The sequence below is a fragment of the Onychostruthus taczanowskii genome, unplaced genomic scaffold (assembly GCF_017590055.1).
Source record: "Onychostruthus taczanowskii isolate IOZ18803 unplaced genomic scaffold, ASM1759005v1 scaffold12, whole genome shotgun sequence".
Lineage (NCBI taxonomy): Eukaryota > Metazoa > Chordata > Aves > Passeriformes > Passeridae > Onychostruthus > Onychostruthus taczanowskii.
In genome coordinates this window covers 212,285-232,612 of record NW_024498351.1, presented here as the reverse complement: position 1 = coordinate 232,612, position 20,328 = coordinate 212,285, and the positions used below count along the sequence as shown (strand labels likewise).

The 20,328-nt window shown below is 38.3% G+C and overlaps 1 protein-coding gene and 1 long non-coding RNA gene across 2 annotated transcripts; one reads left to right on the top strand and one right to left on the bottom strand.

The window, feature by feature from the left end:
• Positions 1-927: 927 nt before the first annotated feature.
• LOC121331378 lies at positions 928-2,959 on the bottom strand. Its single transcript, XR_005952015.1, has 3 exons — positions 2,887-2,959; positions 2,490-2,706; positions 928-1,807 (listed from the first exon to the last, which is right to left on the bottom strand). It is a non-coding gene; the product is annotated as an uncharacterized LOC121331378 (long non-coding RNA).
• A 15,077-nt stretch (positions 2,960-18,036) lies between these two features.
• GIMD1 (GIMAP family P-loop NTPase domain containing 1) lies at positions 18,037-19,803 on the top strand. Its single transcript, XM_041395803.1, has 2 exons — positions 18,037-18,429; positions 19,534-19,803. Exons 1-2 carry the CDS (start codon positions 18,037-18,039, stop codon positions 19,801-19,803), a joined length of 663 nt encoding a protein of 220 aa, XP_041251737.1.
• Positions 19,804-20,328: the final 525 nt, after the last annotated feature.

The following is a 20,328-nucleotide window of genomic DNA, read 5'->3' as shown; positions in this document are numbered from 1 at the left end:
ATGTTCATATTCCAACAGTCCACCTACCAAAACACACATATGACTTAAAGACGTACAGCACATAGAACTTACCTCAGAGTGGAGCTTGGAAAATAAACCACTATTTCTCAGGCAGACCTAAACCAGTCTCTCTGCCAGGTTTCAGTTCCATATTATGGCAGCCAGGCCCTCACACAAACTGGCCATTCAAGAAAGGCTCCAGAAGCAGTGAGGCTGATGCTTTCCTCTCCTCCAGCTTTACACTGGATCCATATCCAAATGACATCCACAGCTCCATAAGAGCCCAACTGAAAACTGAGTTGTCAACTGCTTCCCCAGAAAGCTCACAAGTTAGAACAAATCTCTAGAGACTGGAGCTATGTGGTAGCAATCAGAGAGTGGATGAATTTCTTAGACACGCACAGAAACAGCTTCATTGAAACTCTCCCAAGCCTGGACCAAAAAGGTTTTTTTAATCAGATTTAGAGCCTCTAAATTTCAATTCATCCAGCAGAGAAGCAAAAAGACACTGACATATTAAGATAAACAGGGACAAATGCATCTCCAACAGGCAACAAGTACCATGAAATACCAAGATATTTACGGGGATCCACATCCTTTTATGCACCTATAAGCAGCAAACAGGATTTCATTCACGTATCCTCCATTTAACCTATGAAACTGCACTACTTCTTCACTATGCCAGTCTATCTTCTCTTCCTCCCCAGCTTAAATCTAGAACACTCCTTCATTCTGTACCTTAATAAATAATTCCCAAACCTCGACAGCAACTTTGCTTCAGCACCCAGCCACTCACCTCCTTTATTCAATGCAGAAAACCAGAGGCTGCTGCTCAGCAGAAGTCAGCTTCTCTTTTAGTGTTAAAGAATCAAAATAACTAACTGCACATCAAGCATTACTGTAGTTATTTAGAGAAAAAACCAACTTCACAGAACAGATCCATTCTCACCCATCTTGAGAAAAAGGAGCAAAACTTCCCATGGCATGCCAAGAGCAATCCCATTTGTATTGCATCACCTGTGTTACAAAGGTGTTAAGGATCAAAGCCACATTTTTGCTGGCTAAAAAAAGATAACAGCATCATATCAACAATGCTTTAGAGCTGCCATAAATGCTTCTATGCATGTCTCAAAACAAACCACATATTTTCTTTCTATTGTTTTATTTGCAAGAGTATTTGGAAAACCTTTTATTTCAAAAGTGAAGAGAGAGGGACTTTCCTCAGAGATCTCTAAATTCTAACACCTTTCCTTGACACCACTTGGTTTTTAATCTAAAGAAAAACATTGCAAGAAGTCTATAGATTTCCTTTTGGGCTTCAGGTTCCTTTCTCCAGCAAATCTTCTCTTTTATTGCCTCTCCACTGTTCAGTCTTACAGATTTGTGCAAGCCCTCTTCTTCTTGCACTCTAATTCCTATTCAGCTTAGTCTGAGCCACTTTTCTTACACTCTTCCCTACTTTTTGATGTAGAGAACCATGGTCAAGTAAGAACCCGACAATTCTTTAAAATGCATATTTTGTTGTCGGTGATGCTTTTAACAGCAGGGTGAAGATTCCATGTTTTAATATTCTTGGCTGCTGTATGTTGAGCGTGAAAACACTGCCAAAGGAGCAGCGCTGGAGAAGGGTGTGAGTGCCATGGAGCAGCATGTGCCCAGTTCTCTGCTGCTCCTTTTAGAAAGGCTAGGCACCTCTCCTTGCTCACATGTGTTCAGCTTGATGGATTTTCTTTCTGGAAATTTTCTCCTGGAGTGACTGAGAAGGGGCATCTTTAAGATGGTTTGGAACAGTCAGTGTTCGACAGCTCTAAAAGAAATTAATACAGTCCATCAGGAGTCAGCAAAGACTTTCATTGGCAATCAGGAATCCCATTAATAACATTTCTAAAAGTACAAGTAGAATCCCATCTTCATTACATCAGTAATCCTGGAAGGATGAGAAGCCAAAAAACTTGCATGTTTAAAATTTTAGTTATGTGTTTTCCTTCATGTTTCTCAAGAGACAAATCTGCCTGCCTTTTTCTGTGTAGCATGAGAGCCAAAGTTTTCCCATGCATTTCATTCCAACTTTGTTCTCTATCTTATACCTTCATTAGTGTATATATAACTTTTGTGGTTCTACGTGGTTGTACAATACAGTTCATTGCACTGAGCTATGCACTCTCACTTTTAAGAATGTCATATAAAAAAAGGTCACGGGTCAGTCCTAAAATAAATTTTAAAGTAAGCTGTTCATATAGACACATGCTATGCAGCTTGAATAGCAGGCATACTATGCTTTGTCAGCAAAACTTATCTTTGGTAGCAGTTCTCCTCCTTAAAACTGAGTTTCTAGAGTTACCTCTCAGCATCTGCTTCTCTTTTCTTGCTATCTATAAGCTGATGTCATTAATATATAGGTTATATGGTTGTACTAATTAATTCTGCTTTTTTTTTTTTTTAAGTAAGTTTCTGATATATGATATGGTAGAAAACATGGTGGAAAGTACCTGTGGTTAGGCTGAAAAAGAGAGGTATTTGGACTGGCTTCACTTTTGTGCAGAGCACCATGGAAAGGGCACTCAGGAAAATGCTTCAGCCTCTCAATGCCTCTGCTCTTCCTCACAGACTGAGCTCCTCTTACAGCGTTGCTCCTCATAAAACAGGAACAGTAGAATAGGCCAGTGTCTGAAGTACAGCCACTTATAGAGAGAACATAGCCAGGAGCTGGAACGCAGCAATTCCCAGTAGTTAGAAATTGTTGGAACAAGCCCTTTCGTATTAGCAGTTTGTACGCATTCAACAAAATAAGGGATTTCATGCAGACAAGTTTCAGTTTTAATTGTTAAGTTCTATGTTACCTTGAATAATAACTTATATATTATTACCTTGATAAGGTATAATTACCTTGACTACATTCACAATTATTTTGTCCTTGAACTCCTATGATATTGACTCGTACCTCTCTGTTTCACCTTGTTTCCTCGGCTCTTCTCTACTTTCACTGCCTTGCTTAAGCAATGCCTAATTTGTCAACAGAGGTCAGGGTCTGTTTGCACCTCCTGTGTGTCCATTCGTTTCACATGACAAGGATTCCTATTAACCACCTCAGTGTTCTTTAACAAGCAGCCTGTTTGTTTATGGCTTGTAGTTCTGAAATTTCACCTTTTATTTCAGCTAACTGAAATGAGAGAAATTACTCTTGCTATGCCTGTGCCACTTCTTTTTTAGAATTCATCTCACTCTTGAGGATCTCTTCATTCTGTGAGCAGAAACAGGAACTGGTTCAGTTACAAGACATTTCTCTACAGTCAAATTAAATGTGAGTTTTCTAGCACCGCCAAATAAAGTATTTACATTCTGTTAAAAACCACTTCGTAATGAGCTATGTTCATCCCATTAGTGCTTCCAGTTGCCCCTGAATTATGGTTCAAGCTAATGTATTGATTTTTTCTTTTGTTTAAAGCACTGCACAAAAACAGGATGTCTTACAAGAACTGGCAGTGAAACCTGTGATCATTAAAAATCCAGTACTACATTTTGCAACATTTTTGATGAATCACTGGATAAATATTTGGCAACAGCATGAATTCTGCAAGCTTGAATTGACTTTTCTCACCCTATTTTCTTGTCCCTTGATGCTTTGATCTTGTGTAAAAGGAAGAATGGACAATAAAAACTCTTACACAGATATTCTAGTTTCACAGAACATGCCTTTTTAATTTTGACAGTTTTTAATAAGGTTTCTGATTTCTTGAAGAACTGTAAAAAGAGAAACTGTGATTTTTCCAGAGAATGAAATAATGAATAAAAACAAAAGAAAGATATCCAAAAGAGTTATAAAAGAGATTTTGGGATATTCCAGTTAAAGTTCACAAAAAGAAGTATCTCAATATGTATGTTATGAAATGGATATAGGCTTTATAAAGAATAGCTATAATTGTACACTGAAAACAAAGGCTTTTTATTCCATCATAAAACTACACTTAAATAAAAATATCTATAATGAATGCAGAAAGATTTGCTGAGGGTGGGGGAGCAAAAATGTGAAATATAATAAACACATGTTAAATAAGATAAACCCAGAAATTAATTTTGAAGTTAGAAAAATGAAAAGACAGCTGAAACTGTTCATCTAAAAGTTTCTAATTTTCTTAACAAAATAGTTTGACCTCCAAGTTGTCTATGGGTCCTGATTTTTAATACCTGTCCTTGCAAAAGAATCTTTAGAGAGAGGAATCAGACACACACAGTGATTAATGTTTTTTAAAATGGGAGCATTTTTTCTTGGCATCTACATATAACTAAAAACATTGTAAAAGCACTATAGATACTATCACAAAATGAACAGCATGAGGATAACTCTTGATATCTAGCAACCGATGTTCATGTGTCCTGGCAGGTAAGAATCCATGGATTTCTTAGCTGCAACCTTCTGTCAAGCAATCCAGCAGGGCCAGTGATTTTCCCCAATGCACATCCAAGATGAAGCTCCTGTGATGTGAACCATTTTCTTTGGGTCTCAATGTACAACACCTAAAGTTACAAAAAAAGAGCAAATGATCATTTGTAGCAGGGAGTAACTCAACCTTATAAACTGCATTAATCTTAATGAGACATGAGGCAGGGATTGGAGGGGTCAGTAGTAGACAGAAGCAACTTCTATTTGCATTGAGAGGAAAAAACAGTATTCATCAATACACAGAGGTCTATGACATGAACAGCAACACTTGCTTCTGGTCAATATTGATTGACTAACTTTCAGATAGGCAAAGTAGGAACATGGGAAAAATCTTTTCCTTGGGACCACCAACCAAAATTAAATCCTTTAGTGGAGGAGTCATGAAATGAGAATTTAATAAATAAAAGGCAAAATGTTCTTTCTTTGGTTTAAAAAGCTGTAAATTTTATCTTTCTTGTCTGCTGTTCTCAGTTACCAACACTCCTTGTTCTTTTGTAGGCAGAATATATAATCTAAGAGAAATGAGAACCAAGGCGGGGAAAAAAAGGCACTTAAAGATAGTGGCTTTTTATCAGTGACAAAATATTTGTCTCCCCTTTCTTGAGAAGTTTAGAAGAGTGCTGCTTTTTATCCTTTCAATAAATATTTTTTCTCTCTCTATTCAGACTATCAAAAATAATAAGAAGAATATAATACAACTTTAAATGAAAGTTTATATATCACATGCTTTATGACAGCTGCTTTTATTTCACTTTAGATTAACAAAGCCTTTATGTTGAGACTTTGGAGCTGACCTTACAAAGAAGCAGTACCATTAGCCCTGAAGCACATGTTTCCCATTTAATGTTTCTGAGGTAACATTCTTCGTGAAAGTGAGAGAAATGAGAACGCAAACTTGAAGGAAAAAGAAAAGTCTGACTGTCCTCCTTTTGAACAGAATTAAAGTCAGTTTGGACACTTGAAAATATGAAGTGGGAGGCCGTGGCCTTACGAAGAGTTTCTCAATGTGGTCCCAAGATTTACAATGCTCAGCTTTCCTTTAGTATGCCATAGCTCTTTGTCATTTCCTCTCAAGAGGCTGAACATATTTTGCCATCTCAATTTGAAGTGAAAGGTGTCGCTTACATCGATGTTATTTCAGTTTTAACCAACACTACTCAAATGATTTATAAGCACATCCGACCAAGAGAGCACTATAATAGTCAAAGCAAACAAACCCAACAAAGTTATTTGGGGGTACAGCAGAAAGAAATTGGATCTGCCATATCTGAAAGTTACTGTTAGGCATGGAAATCAAACTAATTTTAATGACATTTTACCATTGCCACGTTCCACTGGTTCAGTGCAAGAGCAATGCATTTTTTTCCATCAATAAAACTTAACAGTGCCTACCCACAAGTCTTCCATCCTTTTGTTCGATGCCTTTGTACATTAAAGTTTGTTCTTCAGCTACTGCCACAGTCAAAATTTTATGCTTCTAACCCTTCTTAAACTCTTTTCAGTCAGTGAATGTGAAAAACTGCAGACTAGAGTCTATAAGGTTCAAAGCAAACTCAAGAGAATCTGAAAAATGCAGGAAAGAGGTGGACAATGGCACAGTTTGGAAATCAGTGCATGCTCTTTGTATTTGGGGTCTTGCCAAAGAAAATAAAAACCTGTATGCACAAGAAAAGGAGAAAAGCTGTGTGACTTGGAGGAGAAGCTGACAAATTCAGCACTAAAATTGTCATCTATGCCAGTGGAAGCTGGACCAGAGTTCCTCTAAAATATGGCCTTACACTCCAAGCAAGACTCGCCTTCTAAATACACTTCTGCAAAGGCTTCCAACAGGAATGCTGCAGGATTTGCTGGAGGTGCATCCAGGCTCCAAGAGACTGCCCCTGCACAGGTAACTGGGACCAGTTAAGAACAGAGACGTGTGATTTTATTTTCTTTTTCTATTCACTTTTTTATTTTTTAAGAAAAAAACAAAAACATTTGTTTCTTAAATCCATGTTTAAGCGCTTAAATTCAAAGTTCTAATTGAAAACTGCTACTTTTCTCTCTTCTTATGGACACAAATGAGGCTGAGCACTTCTGAAAATTAGAGATGTTATTTAAAAACAATGAAGTAGACTGCTTGGAGCATCCCTGTAACGCTCTTGTCCTAAGCCTCAGGGATTTCAGCTGCGCCCTAGGACCAATATTCTTTTCAGAAAGCCCACTGTGATCTGTGCCTTAGGAAAATACCTTTTCCTGATCTTGCTGTGGATATGAATTTACATTCCTGATATCAGATGCAGACTGACACACAGGTTTTCTAAGGCTTTCAAAAGGAGGTTATTTTAACTTACTCTAAGCAAAGATGTACAGTCTTGCTTTTTGCTTCACCAAGTCCATTCCCTCATATGTACCTAAGGTTAGACTCCTCCAACCAATAAACCAACCAGTGTTCAAGAAGTTCTTTCTGCTCTACTTTTTGGTGCCTTTCCTCACCAGTGGAACACTTTGTCCTGCACTTTGACTGTGTGCCAAATGCCTGAACTCTTCCCCCTCAGTCTGGGCAACCATCCCTGTTTGTTTGTTTGGGTTTTTGTTTTATGCTGCGTAAACCCAGTATTGGGGGAAAAGAAATAAGAGAAGTATGCTCACATGATATTTTTGCCATCAGGTATCTGGTGTTCCTTGCCAATATTCCATGTAAGAAACTACCCTCTGCCTGTACACTCCTCCAGTTTCCTCTGATATATTTAACTTCTGACTCTGAACTGTTGGTTTCCTGTGTTACACTGATGACATAGCTGCAGTTAAGGGACCCCTATGGCTAAATTTGTATTTCAGTAAGCTTAGATATGTTCAGATACAAGAAATCTGAAAGGTGAAACACTAGAAATTAAAATCACTCCTGTGCAAGTCCAGACTTAAGTACCTAATATGTCTTACTGAAATGACAGTCTGAATTACCACATTATCCTTGTACTAAGGTCCAAATAGGCTATTTTCACCACATTACAGTCCAAATTAGAATTTACTTTTGTCTATGATTAAATATGAACTCTGGGGAAATCTTTTTTTTTTTTTCCCTTTTTGCTCTCTCTAATAGCTGGTCTTGATATCATTAAATGGCATAGAACAAGCCAATATTTAGATTTCTGTTCAATTTTCTGTGTTTGGTCATTTTGACTTCACTCTCTTTGATGTCTAGAAAATAACTTTTCTTCATGCTCTTTGTATTGAAGGGGGGGAAAAATCTGCAATTCTTTTGGTGTGCTAAGAATAGGCATGGATATGTTGGGACAGGAAATACATACATGCCACTACAATTAAAATAGACTAATTTGTTAGCAATTCCATAATATCCCCCAAATGCAGAAACTCTAAACAGTGTGTAGTCATCTGGGTAACTCCTCTTCTCTTTTCTGCTGCCAGGCTCCACAAGCTGAGTCTTCCATAGCAGTGAATATCACGGGGAGAGACAGCATGACAAATTTTGTAGACTAATATTGAACACTGCAGCACCAGCCAGTGTGATATAGTGCATATTTCAGACAGTCCCTTAATCTCCCATCCACTAAAGCCAACTGATTTTTTGCAAGCTCTTTCCATTTTATGATTTCTCCAGCTTTCTCTGCATGCTCTCATACAAGACCACCTTTCCTGACACATTCCCTGGATAATTTCACCACTGAATTCCAGTTGTATACATGGTAAATAGAGAGCACTTTTTAAAATCTTACTCTTGCTAAAGTAAGAATTCTCAAAACCAGTCTGAAGTCCCCAACTCTCCAGAAAATAACAGCCAAACGATGATCACAAAAAGCAATTTAAGACGCAGCTCTCTGACAGATGTTAAAACCAACATATCTTCTATGTAAATGCAGTAAATGTATATAAATAATCCTTCCATTATTCAAGTCTAAAACAAGAAAAACAAAACCATATTTTCTCTTTACACCAAGATTATAAATTAAGACATGAAAATTGGGTCTTGTGAGGTTACAGAAATGCTAATGGCTGAAAGTTTTTTGAAAGTTTTTGTTCCAGCATTACCGTTTCTTTTTTGTTTTTTGTTTTTTTTTTAATGGAGCCTTTCTCTCATTTGAGACAAATGCCATTTCTGAAGAAAGAAATGTGGGTGTAAAAAATTACTACTTGTTTTTTTCTTCATGGGCCTTTGATGATTTTATGCTGACTCTAAAAAGAAGTTTTGTATAATCTTAGCTGCAACAATGGACAAGAACTGTTTGAGCTACAGGGGAGATAATGCAAGAATATAAACTCACTACATAATTTTATTTTTGCAATTCAAAACCAAACTTCACTTGGAGCCCTGAATTATTCTTGCTGGTCCACTTAACTGGGAGACAGAACTTCTTGGGACTGACACTTTGGTCTCTGCTCTACAGCTGTCCCCTGTGCACCTCTGTTCTGAGAAAAGGCCCTGGAACATTGCATGACAGCAATTTATAGCTGGATTTCCACCAGCAGTGCTCCTCTTGCATTGCACTGCAGATGGAATACTCTCATCTCTGCCACAGAAGTTATTCACAGCGTGATGCCACGTTTTAAACTCGTCTCATGGTCTTGTGCTGTTTTATTGTAAAACACATCAGAGGCTTAACTCTTCAGATAAAAAGCAGAGCTGAGAACAGGAAGGGGACACAATACTTTCACTTACTTTATCAGAGTGCATGAACCTGAGAGTTGGTTGGTGAGGCCATGTAATCATCAATCTTCCCTTCTGACCCTTTATTCCGCTCGGTACAAGGAGCCCAGGTTCGCATTAGGCCCAGAAGCACAAGCAAGAAAACTTTTTCCAGGATGCCAGATGTCTGATAGTGGGGGGAAAACAACAACAACAACAACAACAACAACAACAACAAAAAAAACAACAACAACCAAAACCTTTCTTTTGAGGTGGAGAGGCTGCTGTCAACTGAAGAATCAAATGCACAAAAGTTGCACCCATCTCTTTCTGACAGGAAAGACCACCACATGAAGAAGGAAACAAGCCAAGTCTAGATGCAAAGGGAAGGAGGTGAAAGGACAAGGGGAAAACAGCAAGACGTTGAGGACCAGAATCCATTTAATTTGTAGTGGGAAACTGAAAAAAAACACCAAAAAAAAAAACCCCAACCCACAAAAAAACCCTGCCAAAATAAAAAAAAATTAAAAAAAAAAAAAAAAAAAAAAAAAAACAAAAAAAACAACCCTGCCAAAATCAACAATGTCAGACTTCTGAAAACTTTCTTCTAGTCCATATTTGTTTCTTTGTGTACCATTATTACCTTTAAAATTTCCAGTCTTAGTTTTGGTGACTTAACAAAAGGTGTATGATGGCAGGAGATCTGGGTTCACATTTTCTGTGCGCCATGTGGAGTGCTAGACCTGGGCTACCTTACCTGAGGATACTCAGCAGAAATCTTCCACTGTGTGCAGATGGTGAAGTCTGTTGAGCACTGATATAAAACCATGGAGGAACTCAGGGAAAAGTCCAATCATCCTGCAACTTCTCAGGCCTCTGCTGTGTCTGAAGCTCAGGTGTGACTTCCATTGCTCCTAGTTGTGTCAGTGCTCTCTGTACATAGCTTCAGGTCTGCAGCATTTGCAGACTCTTTTTATTTCTCTATACCTACAAAATTTTAATTTCAGGAGAGTGAGTAGTGACGCAGGTCTGTGTTTTCCATTGACAGCAAATTCCAGCCACTGAATAAGGTAATGGTCTGTCACACTTCAGGGACTGAAAGATCCTAGACACATTCCACAATTTATAGAGGTAACACATTCCTGAATGCAGCACATTACAGATGCTGCAACACACACAGCACTGAAGAGAGGAAGCATTCTGATTTCTTATATTCTTTCCACTGTGAAAGGCAGGTAGGGATTTTTGTTCCTTTTGTCTCCTCATGCAGAAAAGACATCAATTTGAAAAGATCCAACTCCACAGTATTATGTGACAGTTAATATTAGAAAGTTACAAGCACTGAAGTTAATTACCAAGTGTGGCAGTCTCAGTCCCAAACCACATACCAGCTCTGTAGCCATTTACTTTGTACCCCTTCCTGATTAGAATCTTAATAAAGTATCTACAGCAATTTCACTTTTCCAAACAAGTCTGTTGCCAAAGCAAGCCACATTGACTTTTAAGATGACTTTTACAGGATAATTCTGACATTACATGTTCAGTGGCTTGACAGCATAAACTATATTGAAAGTTGACCTCAGATTCAACTTGTTTGAAATGCTTTAAAATAGAAAAAAGAACCTGTGCACAGGTTTGATGTCCTCAAGAATCATGATTATAAGCCAAGAAGCGTAATATTTCTAATGAATAATCCACTTTCTTAGACTTGTGTTTCTAAGAAATGCTGTTTGCTGTTCAGCACGTTGCCTCCCAAGGGTAGGTATACAAAGAGAAGACAGGAGAGATTTGGAATCAGAATAAAATATTAAAAATAAGAAGTCGCTATCTATTGTGTATTTTAAGAGAAGTCCTCAACATATGTTGTATCTATAGAAATACAAGCACCCTAAAAAACCCTGGAAAATAAGAAAATAAAGGGACTGAGTAATGAATCTGTCCTGAATACACACAGATACCCATGTTATTGAGCAGAAATATGGCATTTTTACACATTCTTGAGCTGAAACTTTATAAGATTCATATTACTGGCACTCTGTGAAATACCTTAAGGATTAGAGTGCATAAGAGTAACAGTGTGACCAGTTCAACTCTGTGCATCAGTACAACTACTGTGCATACTCATTTTACAATGATTATAGCCTTTCCAGGCATCATGGGAATATTTTTGGAAAGTATGTCTTCAGTCCCTATAGAGCATTGTACAATATGATAAAAACACTTTTTTTTTCCTTTTTAATGCAAGAAATGCTGTTATTGCTGTACAGAAATCTATTCCCATCAGCTGAATCGCTCCCACTACACATTTTCAAAAGAGGTGGATACTCCCCATATTATTCAGATGAGGAAACTGAGAAACTGTGCAGCTTCTCAGAATTAGGGAATGAGTGTTACAGAAATAGCAGCCAGATCTGGGTTTCCTGAGCTTCCAAATATGCTCACTCTTCACAGGACTTTTGTCTCAGGGGCAAAATGCTTTTACACATGGACACATTTTGAGGCTAAGCACAAGAAAGTGAATGAGTCTGGTATCCTGACTCATGTGGTCTCAACAGGAGATGTATGAGGCAAGTCACAGAATTCATCCAACCAAGTCTGTATAAGGGAAAAAGGAGAAAAAAGATTCTTAAGGATTCTTAAGTCTGTATTTTCATTCTTTCTAATTATTGTTTCTTTTCTAAATATGTGCCTTTGAAATCAACAGTTTATTAATTTGGTTTGTTGGTGGTGATTTCATTGTTGTTGCTTTTAAATATTATTTATATGTGTATAGACTTCCTTGCAATACCACCATAATTTCTTGGCCTATTTTCCATTTTTCTCATGAAGCCATGAACAGACACAAACATGCCAGCCTTGTGGCACAGTCTTATAGCCAGACCTGTGCACTAGGGACTTATGTCCAACCTTTATATTGTGGAAAGCATTTCATGGCAACACAGGTGAAAACAAAGTAGGTGAACTACCTCTAAGAAACCCAATCAAAAGACAGCATAGCACAATATGGTGCATTAAAAACATTCCTTGCATGTTGTGATAAGGCACGAAATGATGACGCAGACACTGCTGCTCTCGAGGGGAACAAAAAAGAAGAACCTTTATTTTCTGACTCCAACATTTATAGTTTTCCAAAGGTGACAGTGGATTGGAGGGTGGCAGTGCCACCTCTCCAATGCCACTGGACAGACCAAGGGTCTATCAATTCTCTCCACTTCCATGAAAGAATGCAAAACATAGGGTATTTACAGAACTGTGTGTGAGAAAGTTTGTTGAAAGAATGTAAACATCAGAAGGCTTAACAAAGTCGTACAAAATCAGGGCGACACTTGCATATTAAAATACAAATTGATATGGTGCCATGGGGAAAATCATCACTTAAATGATGGAGGAGGTGGGGGTTGTAAAGAGAATTAAGATGCTGGCAGCCCGCAGCAGTAAGTGACATGCCCTACTTTACCTTGCATTCCCCCACATTTTGAAAAGCCATGTCACACCAAACCATACTGACAAGGGACTCTGTTCCTGTGGCTTGTTACCCTGCTGTTCTTAGCACATGGAGAGTGCTTAGAGGATTATCATTCCTAGCAGCGCAAGGAATTCCTGCACTACTTCCACAGCAGAGTCTTACCAGATGAGCATGACAAATACACTGCTTTGTAATCTGAAGTTGCCTATTATTTGCAACAGAAAGACAAAGATACCTTGTGGATCTTAGTGATTCCTTTAGAGAATAGAGAGGGGGCAAAAATTCCAGCTGATGTTTTTTCCCCACTCTGATAGTTCTGTTTGATTTTTTTTCAAAGACAAAGCGAGTCCTCAATCTGCCTTTCTGCCAGTAGTATTTGCCCTGAACCCATAATCCACTGTAAGAAGTACAGTCGGAACTTGAGGAGCTGCTTCCACAGTTGTACAAAGAGACAGCACCCAAAAGCTGGCACAATTTCAACTTTAGTTACAACTAGGTGGGATGTAGCTGCAGTTGAAATTGTAACTAAAGTTACAACAATTTCAACTGCAGCTACATCCCACCTCCTTTCCCCTTAGCAACGCCAAGGTAGTGGCACACAACCTACACTGCAAAATGAAACATGATCTTGTAGACTGCTGATAATTTATTACTTACGTTTGAAAATACCAAGAATACTAAGGACTGCATTAAGCAAGGGAAAAAAAATAATCATCTGTTTTAAGGGGCCTTTAGTGTACTTTGTATGTGTCTTCCTTTGGAGTCAGAAGATTTTTGTGTGAATGAAGTAGAAAGGAGAATCCCACTAAATCTGTCCTATTTCTCTCTCAGCAGTGATGTGCTTGCTGTTTCTTAGATTTTACACATCTAACAGTAGTGAAGCCACACTGACTATGTGGACTGCATACCCTCCTGGATTTCTCATGTTGTTTGGGCAGGCTAAGAGCCTGTCTTTGTGTGTGGCAATCCATAAAATGGCCTCACTGGGTTTCCTCTAAGTAAGAGAAATTCATCAAAGCACATCTTAAATTACTTATTATGGCATCATCTTGGGCTAAAATGAGAGCCCACATGAGGAAAGAAGCTGTAAGGGATGGGAAGGCGTGGGAACTGAAAGACGACACATGGTAAGAGATACCATGTGCCTAAAGAGAAACTGCTCTTTTGCTTTTACAAGATCTAGCCTGCTTGGTATACCCAAACAAGCATCATGGAGAGCTTGTTTAGGGTGTGTGCAAACCAACTGAGTGATCACAGGGACTACAATAGAACAGCAGCTGACACACTAATGTGACTAAAATTAAACTCTAATTAACTCCATAGATACAAAACTAATGGCTACTTGCAAAGTATTTTAGCCTTGCTTTATTCAAAGTCAAATAAAGATGCTAGATACACAAATGATCCTTATGTTCAATTAGATTAAGGATTTTACTTCCTTAGATTCCTGAAAATTCCTCACTAGACTTGCTTGGTACTTCCATGGGAGCAGTACAAGGTTTCCTTTACCAGTTGCAAGAACCCTTTCTGCCTGCCAATCTGTAATAGGCACAGTTTTGATTTTCTCTTTGCCATTTCAAAAATAAAGAAACACAAAAACAAAGCAAACAAAAAAGATAGGTCACCCACTGGAAGCAAGCAGTGCTAAAAAGCATCCCAGGCAACTTTATTGTACTCTATACAAGATGATGTTCTGGCAGTAGATTTTAAGATCTTATATCTAAAGCCTCATAATAACTGTCACTGACTCAACTTAAAAGCTGGTGAAAACAAAAGACCTTGATTTTCAAGAATCATGTAAGGAACAGTGAATAACACTTCTGTTTCTTAACTACTACCTTTCCATTACTGATGTTCAAATTCATTAATTAAGGTGCTACACTTTGTATTTTATATGTAAATTAAAAATGCTTCTTCTGACAGAAGAGAGAAAAATGGTTTTTACATTTCTTATCTCGGGAGATGCTTGAAGAGTCCTGTATTTGTCCTGTGTTTTCTAATGCTGTAGCTCATTTCTGATCTGGTATTTTATTTCAGCATAGGACTGCAGAGCAAGGGGACCCCAGCTGAGTTCTACATTACCTGTGGAGCAGGCTGATACTGCCACCTTGGGGAGACTTTTTCCAAGTTTGAGGAGCCCATGCTAGTGTCATGTAAATCAGTTTGATTTTCCCCTGTCATATCTTTCCAAGAAGACAACTTTTTTAAATCCTCTGCCTGTGCAGTTGTAGGACCTTCCAGATGTGTTCCAACTTGGATTTTATCCCATGCACAATAATACTGGAAATAATTTTTTTTTAATTTAGGCAAATTTTAGAACTCATTCAGGTAGTGCCTCTTTTACACCACTCTTAATTTTACAGCCATCTTGCCATTATAAAAGCCCTGTTCTGCATCGAGCTGAGCAAGCTGTATTTTGCATAGAACACTCTCCTGCTTCTGGCATTCTAGGGTTTTTTAGGAGTCTAAATCCTTGTCCTGTCAGTTTAAATTATCTAGTTGGATGAGACTGCTAGGACATATGTGACCTCAGATGTCTTAAGGGGTATTACTCTGCAAAGGAGCAGTCCAATGAAAAACACAGATCTAGACAAGCTTAACCAAAGTCAAGATCCATAATTTTATGAGACTGATCTACCCTTTTGCTTTGAAATTGAGTGACTCATCCAGTCTGAGTTTGTATTCACCAGCACCTTGCCATACACTTTATATATAAGGTGCCTTGAGACACAAAGGCTGTGCACAGCACAGAGCTCTAAGGCAGTGGGAACCATGAGAAGTTGCCTTGGGTACACACACGGTACAGGGACAGCTTTCATGTCTGATTTCTCACTAGAAGGGGCAGGCCCAAGAACACTTGTCTATGTGCTCTTAAAAACATTCAGTAAAAAATTTTTTACATGCCCACCTTCAGCCAAGTAACCCAAACGATGAATTCACTCATGGCTCACGACGTGAACGGACACGAGGAGCTCCTGCCTTTGGCCAGAGCAGTGGCTGTGCTCGTGGCTCCACAGCAGGACTCAATGGGCTTCTAGAGGAGCTGCAGCCCCTTCACTGCTGTGGCTGGCAGGAACAGCCCTGGTACTGCGATAAACCAACCCCTACAAACTCCCACATAGAGCTACACCTCCGATGACAACGTCCCCAGCAGGACTGGGCTCTGGAAAGCACATTCCTCTTTTCCTGCCACCACATACAGCTTACACACCAGATTCGTGTTCTTACTGACAAGTTATCTCAATACCCTTGGAGTAAACTTGTGCCTGCACCTCTGGGATTTACAGAGATGGCTGATCATTGTGAAAAGACAGGACAGGCTCATCCATGCTCCCATTCTAAAACCACAACCTGGTCATTGAAGAACAAATTTGCATTTATTTTCTAACCAGTTACTTTCCCACTTGTGGAAAACTGGAAAAAAGTGATAGGTCCTTTCTGGTTTGAATGCTACTATAGCATGGCAAACAATGATGCTTGCAAGAAAAATTATTAGGCTAACAGCCAATAGCTAATGCACATGACTGGCAGTTCTGCAAGAAGTCTTCAGTCTTCTTCCTGGTTCACAAATAATTTTAATTTATTTTATTTTAATATATTTGTTATTATTTTAATCCATCTTTGCTAAGCAAACATCTTTATATCTGCAAATTATTTAGACTGCGCTATGAAAATATTGCAATTAATAATTCATTGCAGTAATAAGAGAGTGCATTTGCTATTCACATGCACATATGAAGACACATTCAAGAACATGCAATACAAAGGAATCCCACTACTACATTTATCATTTGCACATTTAACTGCTGGTGGAATTAATTTACTTTTAAAAATATCAACGTCATGCAATCACTTAAGCGACTTCAAAAACAGTATTTGCAGCTAAGTTACAAAAATTTCAACCGTGCCAATTACTGACCAAACATATGCACTTGAATGAGGAGCTATCAGTAATAAATTAACCAGATTAACGTGTACGTAACAGTCTCGGCGTGGTACGGTGCTGCTGTAAGTTTCAAAGTTCACATATGAACTTCTTTCTATACTGCACATGTGGTTTATGAATGAAGCCTGAATGAAAGAAGAAATTAAAGGAAAATAAGGTAAGTGACCCAAAATGAAACTAATCTAAGTATTTAAGCGTAGACTGCTTACAGGGAAAAAAACTCAAATTTTTGATTATGATTTAAATAAGGAATGGACTAATCCAAGTCCACTACTTCCTATTATTATGCTACAGAGTGTAGCACAATGCATATCTAGACTGATGAATAACTGAAGACAACCATTTCATAAGATGTCTTTCTTAAAAGGAAATTGATCATTGAAAAATCCACAAAAACCTCACTGTGAATCCAGTAAGATTGTCATACATATATTCAATGCTGACTATAAAAAAATTAGTATGTTATTAGCCCTTGTGTCTTTGGTGCTGTACGGAAATTATTTCAAAATATTGATTTAGGCATGGAATTAATATGAGAGAGAAAGCTTAAACTGCACAGCAAGAATCTAAATAAATTAATCACAGGAAAAGCCAGTCTGAAATTATTCATGATCTCTCTATGTGTACCTAAAAATAGTATCTAAAAAAAAAAAATTATTTCTGAAGTTCACATGCCACGGAAACTTAAAATCCACTATTTGCCACTATGGTTTTACCTTTTCAAACATGTCTCAATTTATTTAAATAACAAGTTTTCCTGTTAGATGATCAGCACACACTAAAACCCTTTCGGAAACTGGGTTACAGAAAAGTACAAAGAGAATGAGAGGTCTTGTTTATGAACAAATGGAGTAACTGGAAATGATCCCAAGCCAACTCCCTCTCTCTATCCACCAGTCTATGTTTTTCTTTTCCACTTACTACACTACACTTTCTTTTCCACTTACTTCACTACACTTACTACACTTTTCCACTACAAGATGGTTTAGTATACATTTCCAAAATCTCATTTTCATGAGATTGGTTATTTCAGCTCTCCTCCTTTTTTTTTTATTTTTTTTTTTTATTTTTTTTTTTTTAATTGAGACATTTTTCTGCATTAGAAGCCCTTTTACACTACTGTCTATTTCAATGTCAGTGGCAGCTGACGAAAAACATATTTTAAGCTATGGAAAAGTGCTCCATTAAAATCTACTTCTCCTTGATTATTCTTTCTCGTAAAACAAGTAAATATTTACATCCTGAAACACTGTCATTTAATAACAGCAGCACCTATTTGTCACCATTCTTTTCTTCCTTCCCTAGTCAGCCTCCTTCTCCTAACCTACTACTAGTCCCAGAATGGCAAGTGTTTTCCACAGGTGTTCCCCAACTCCTCCCGTCTCTGTTGCCTCTCCACATTATTGCTTCTTCCTAAAACTCTTTTCATATTTCAGGCAGGGAAAAACACTCAAATATTGGAAATTCTTGCCTCTTCTTTCCCCCCACTCCCCGAAGTTATCTGAAGCACCTAATGTTATTTGTATTTAGTGACAGGTTTGCGGATAAAAGCGCCAACAATGGCAGACAGCAATGAGATGATCATCAATCTCGTTGTGCTTGGAAAAGCTCAGACTGGGAAAAGCGCTGCTGGGAACAGCCTGCTGGGCAGCACAGACTTTGAGAGCCGTTTCTGCCCCAGCTCCGTGACTACGTGCTGCAGCCTGGGACGCAGCGGCCGCATTTTGGGGCTCATCCGGAGAAACGGCTGCGAGTCAGCTCTCCGTGTTCGAGTGCTGGACACCCCCAGCTACCCTCACAGTGCTCTGAGCAAAGAGCAAGTGAGAGACACGGTGAGAGCAGCCCTGGCTCGGCACTTCGGGGAGGAAGGCCTGCACTTGGCCCTCTTGGTCCTCAGGGCTGACCTGCCTCTGCGCCCAGATGAAAGCGATGACACAGTTCAGCTCATCCAGGTAACCAAAACAAAATAAAGTCTCTGCCCCAATGGCAACTTTTTCTTCTTCAGGTAACAATAGCTATGGCAGAGTTGACTGCAAAAGTGAATCTTTTTTTTCCATCGACAGCCTAATGAATTGCGAGTGGCAGGCACTAATTTCAGAACAAAGATTGCAACTGATTTTGAGTCCTCAGCAAATCAAAGCTCTCTCCTCTCTTTCTGAAACTGGTAACTCAAGACTTCCTTGGGCAGCTTAAAGAAAAATTCTGTATGTGCTTGATATTTTTCATCCCTAGGGTCTAAAACAGATTAATCACTATCAATACACCAGGTGGTTTGGACACCCACTTACCTTGGAAGTAGACAAACATCCTTTAAAGTAGTTCTGTATACTTTAGCATTTAGGTTAGAGTCGAGATCACTGCAGTGTCCTTTAGCCTTCTTGTCATATAGAGGAGTTAGCACCTGCAATTTAAAGCCCAACCTCTCTTACTCCTATTTCTGTACTTTCTGAAAGAAAAGCAGCTTGTTCTCTCCATTCCCCTCCATCAGATAAATCACAGAAGTTGAAGAAAAGCTCTTTGGCCCATTATTTAAGGTGTTGCATTTGATTCGTGTTTTTCCTGAATTGTTGAAAATAGTTCAGTTTTATGGATCACAGCTGGAACTGAACTTGATGTTACATAGAAATTCATCATTTATTTTTTCAAAAAAAGGTGCTTCAGTGTTGCAAAAAAAAAATTTAAGATATCTAAATAGTGTGGCAATATGGATATGTGGTAACTACTGATTTCAAACTAATGTGTGACATGGCTAAACAACTAGTTTTCCTTATTTACATGAACATTTTTTAACTGGAGACATTCTGTTAACATCTGTAGCCAGGGAACAGAGAACTGCTAGTACTGCAGGACCACGTATTTCCACAGAAAGTGGATGTCAATGTCTCAGAAAGGTGAAAAAAACCCCAGAAATTTCAGAACTTGGATAGCATGAACTGGATTACTGCCAGGATTAAAAAAAAACATACATGTAAATGGTCTGGTAATGTACTAAGCATATGAAATGGGAGTGGGGAAAAGAAATGAGATAACTAGTTAAAATTTGCTTTTCATTACAGGAACTTCTGGGTCCCACGTGGAAGGATTTCACTGCAGTCCTACTTACTCATGCAGACAAGGCAGAAGAGGCTGGATACAGTGAGGAAACATATTTGCACAGCGCCTCAAGTACCCTGTTGTCACTTTTGAGCTCAGTACAGCATAAATACATCTTTCTAGACAACCACAACAGCATAATTAAAGAGCAAAGAAATATTGTCTTAAGAAAGCTATTGAATTTTATACAAAGAAATAATTATCAAGTACTACTTAAACACAGCAAGGACTAAAATTAGCTTTAAGGTGCTCACTTGTCTATTTTCTACAGTAGGTAACATCTAATAGAAATAAAAGAGTAAAAGCCATCAACTGGAAAACTCCACATCCATACCAAACACCTCTGAACACACAATTAGAAGTATCTCTTTAGCTTATCAGTACCTCACACCACTGCATTCAGAATCCTAGGTTCAACCACAAAATCTGAACAAGGAAGTTAGTGCTCCAAAATCGTGCTAATATGTGTGTAGTTACAAATGGGATTTTGCAGTACATCAGACTGTAAATTCCGGTTCACACAGAATACAGATCTGGAAGAATAAAATAAAATTTTAAAAGAAAAAAAAAATAAAGGAAGTAAAAAATGCAGGAGTTCAGCCTCAGGGGGTCTCTTTGCTCAGTTCTTCAAGCCTTCAGAAGTTCCTCTGAATTTCCATTTCTAAAAAGAGATTTCTGGTACTAAAAGCTAGGATTTATCTGTTCTAAAAGTATTCCTACCAAGTTCTTGAACTACAATGATTTTATTTAATAAGACA

What these genes read in the sequence shown, in the direction of transcription:
- GIMD1 (XM_041395803.1), top strand. Translation starts at nt 18,037, where the DNA reads ATGGCAGACAGCAATGAGATGATCATCAATCTCGTTGTGCTTGGAAAA. An exon ending in ACACAGTTCAGCTCATCCAG is followed by an intron (nt 18,430 to 19,533) that starts GTAACCAAAACA and finishes TTTTCATTACAG; the next exon opens with GAACTTCTGGGTCCCACGTG.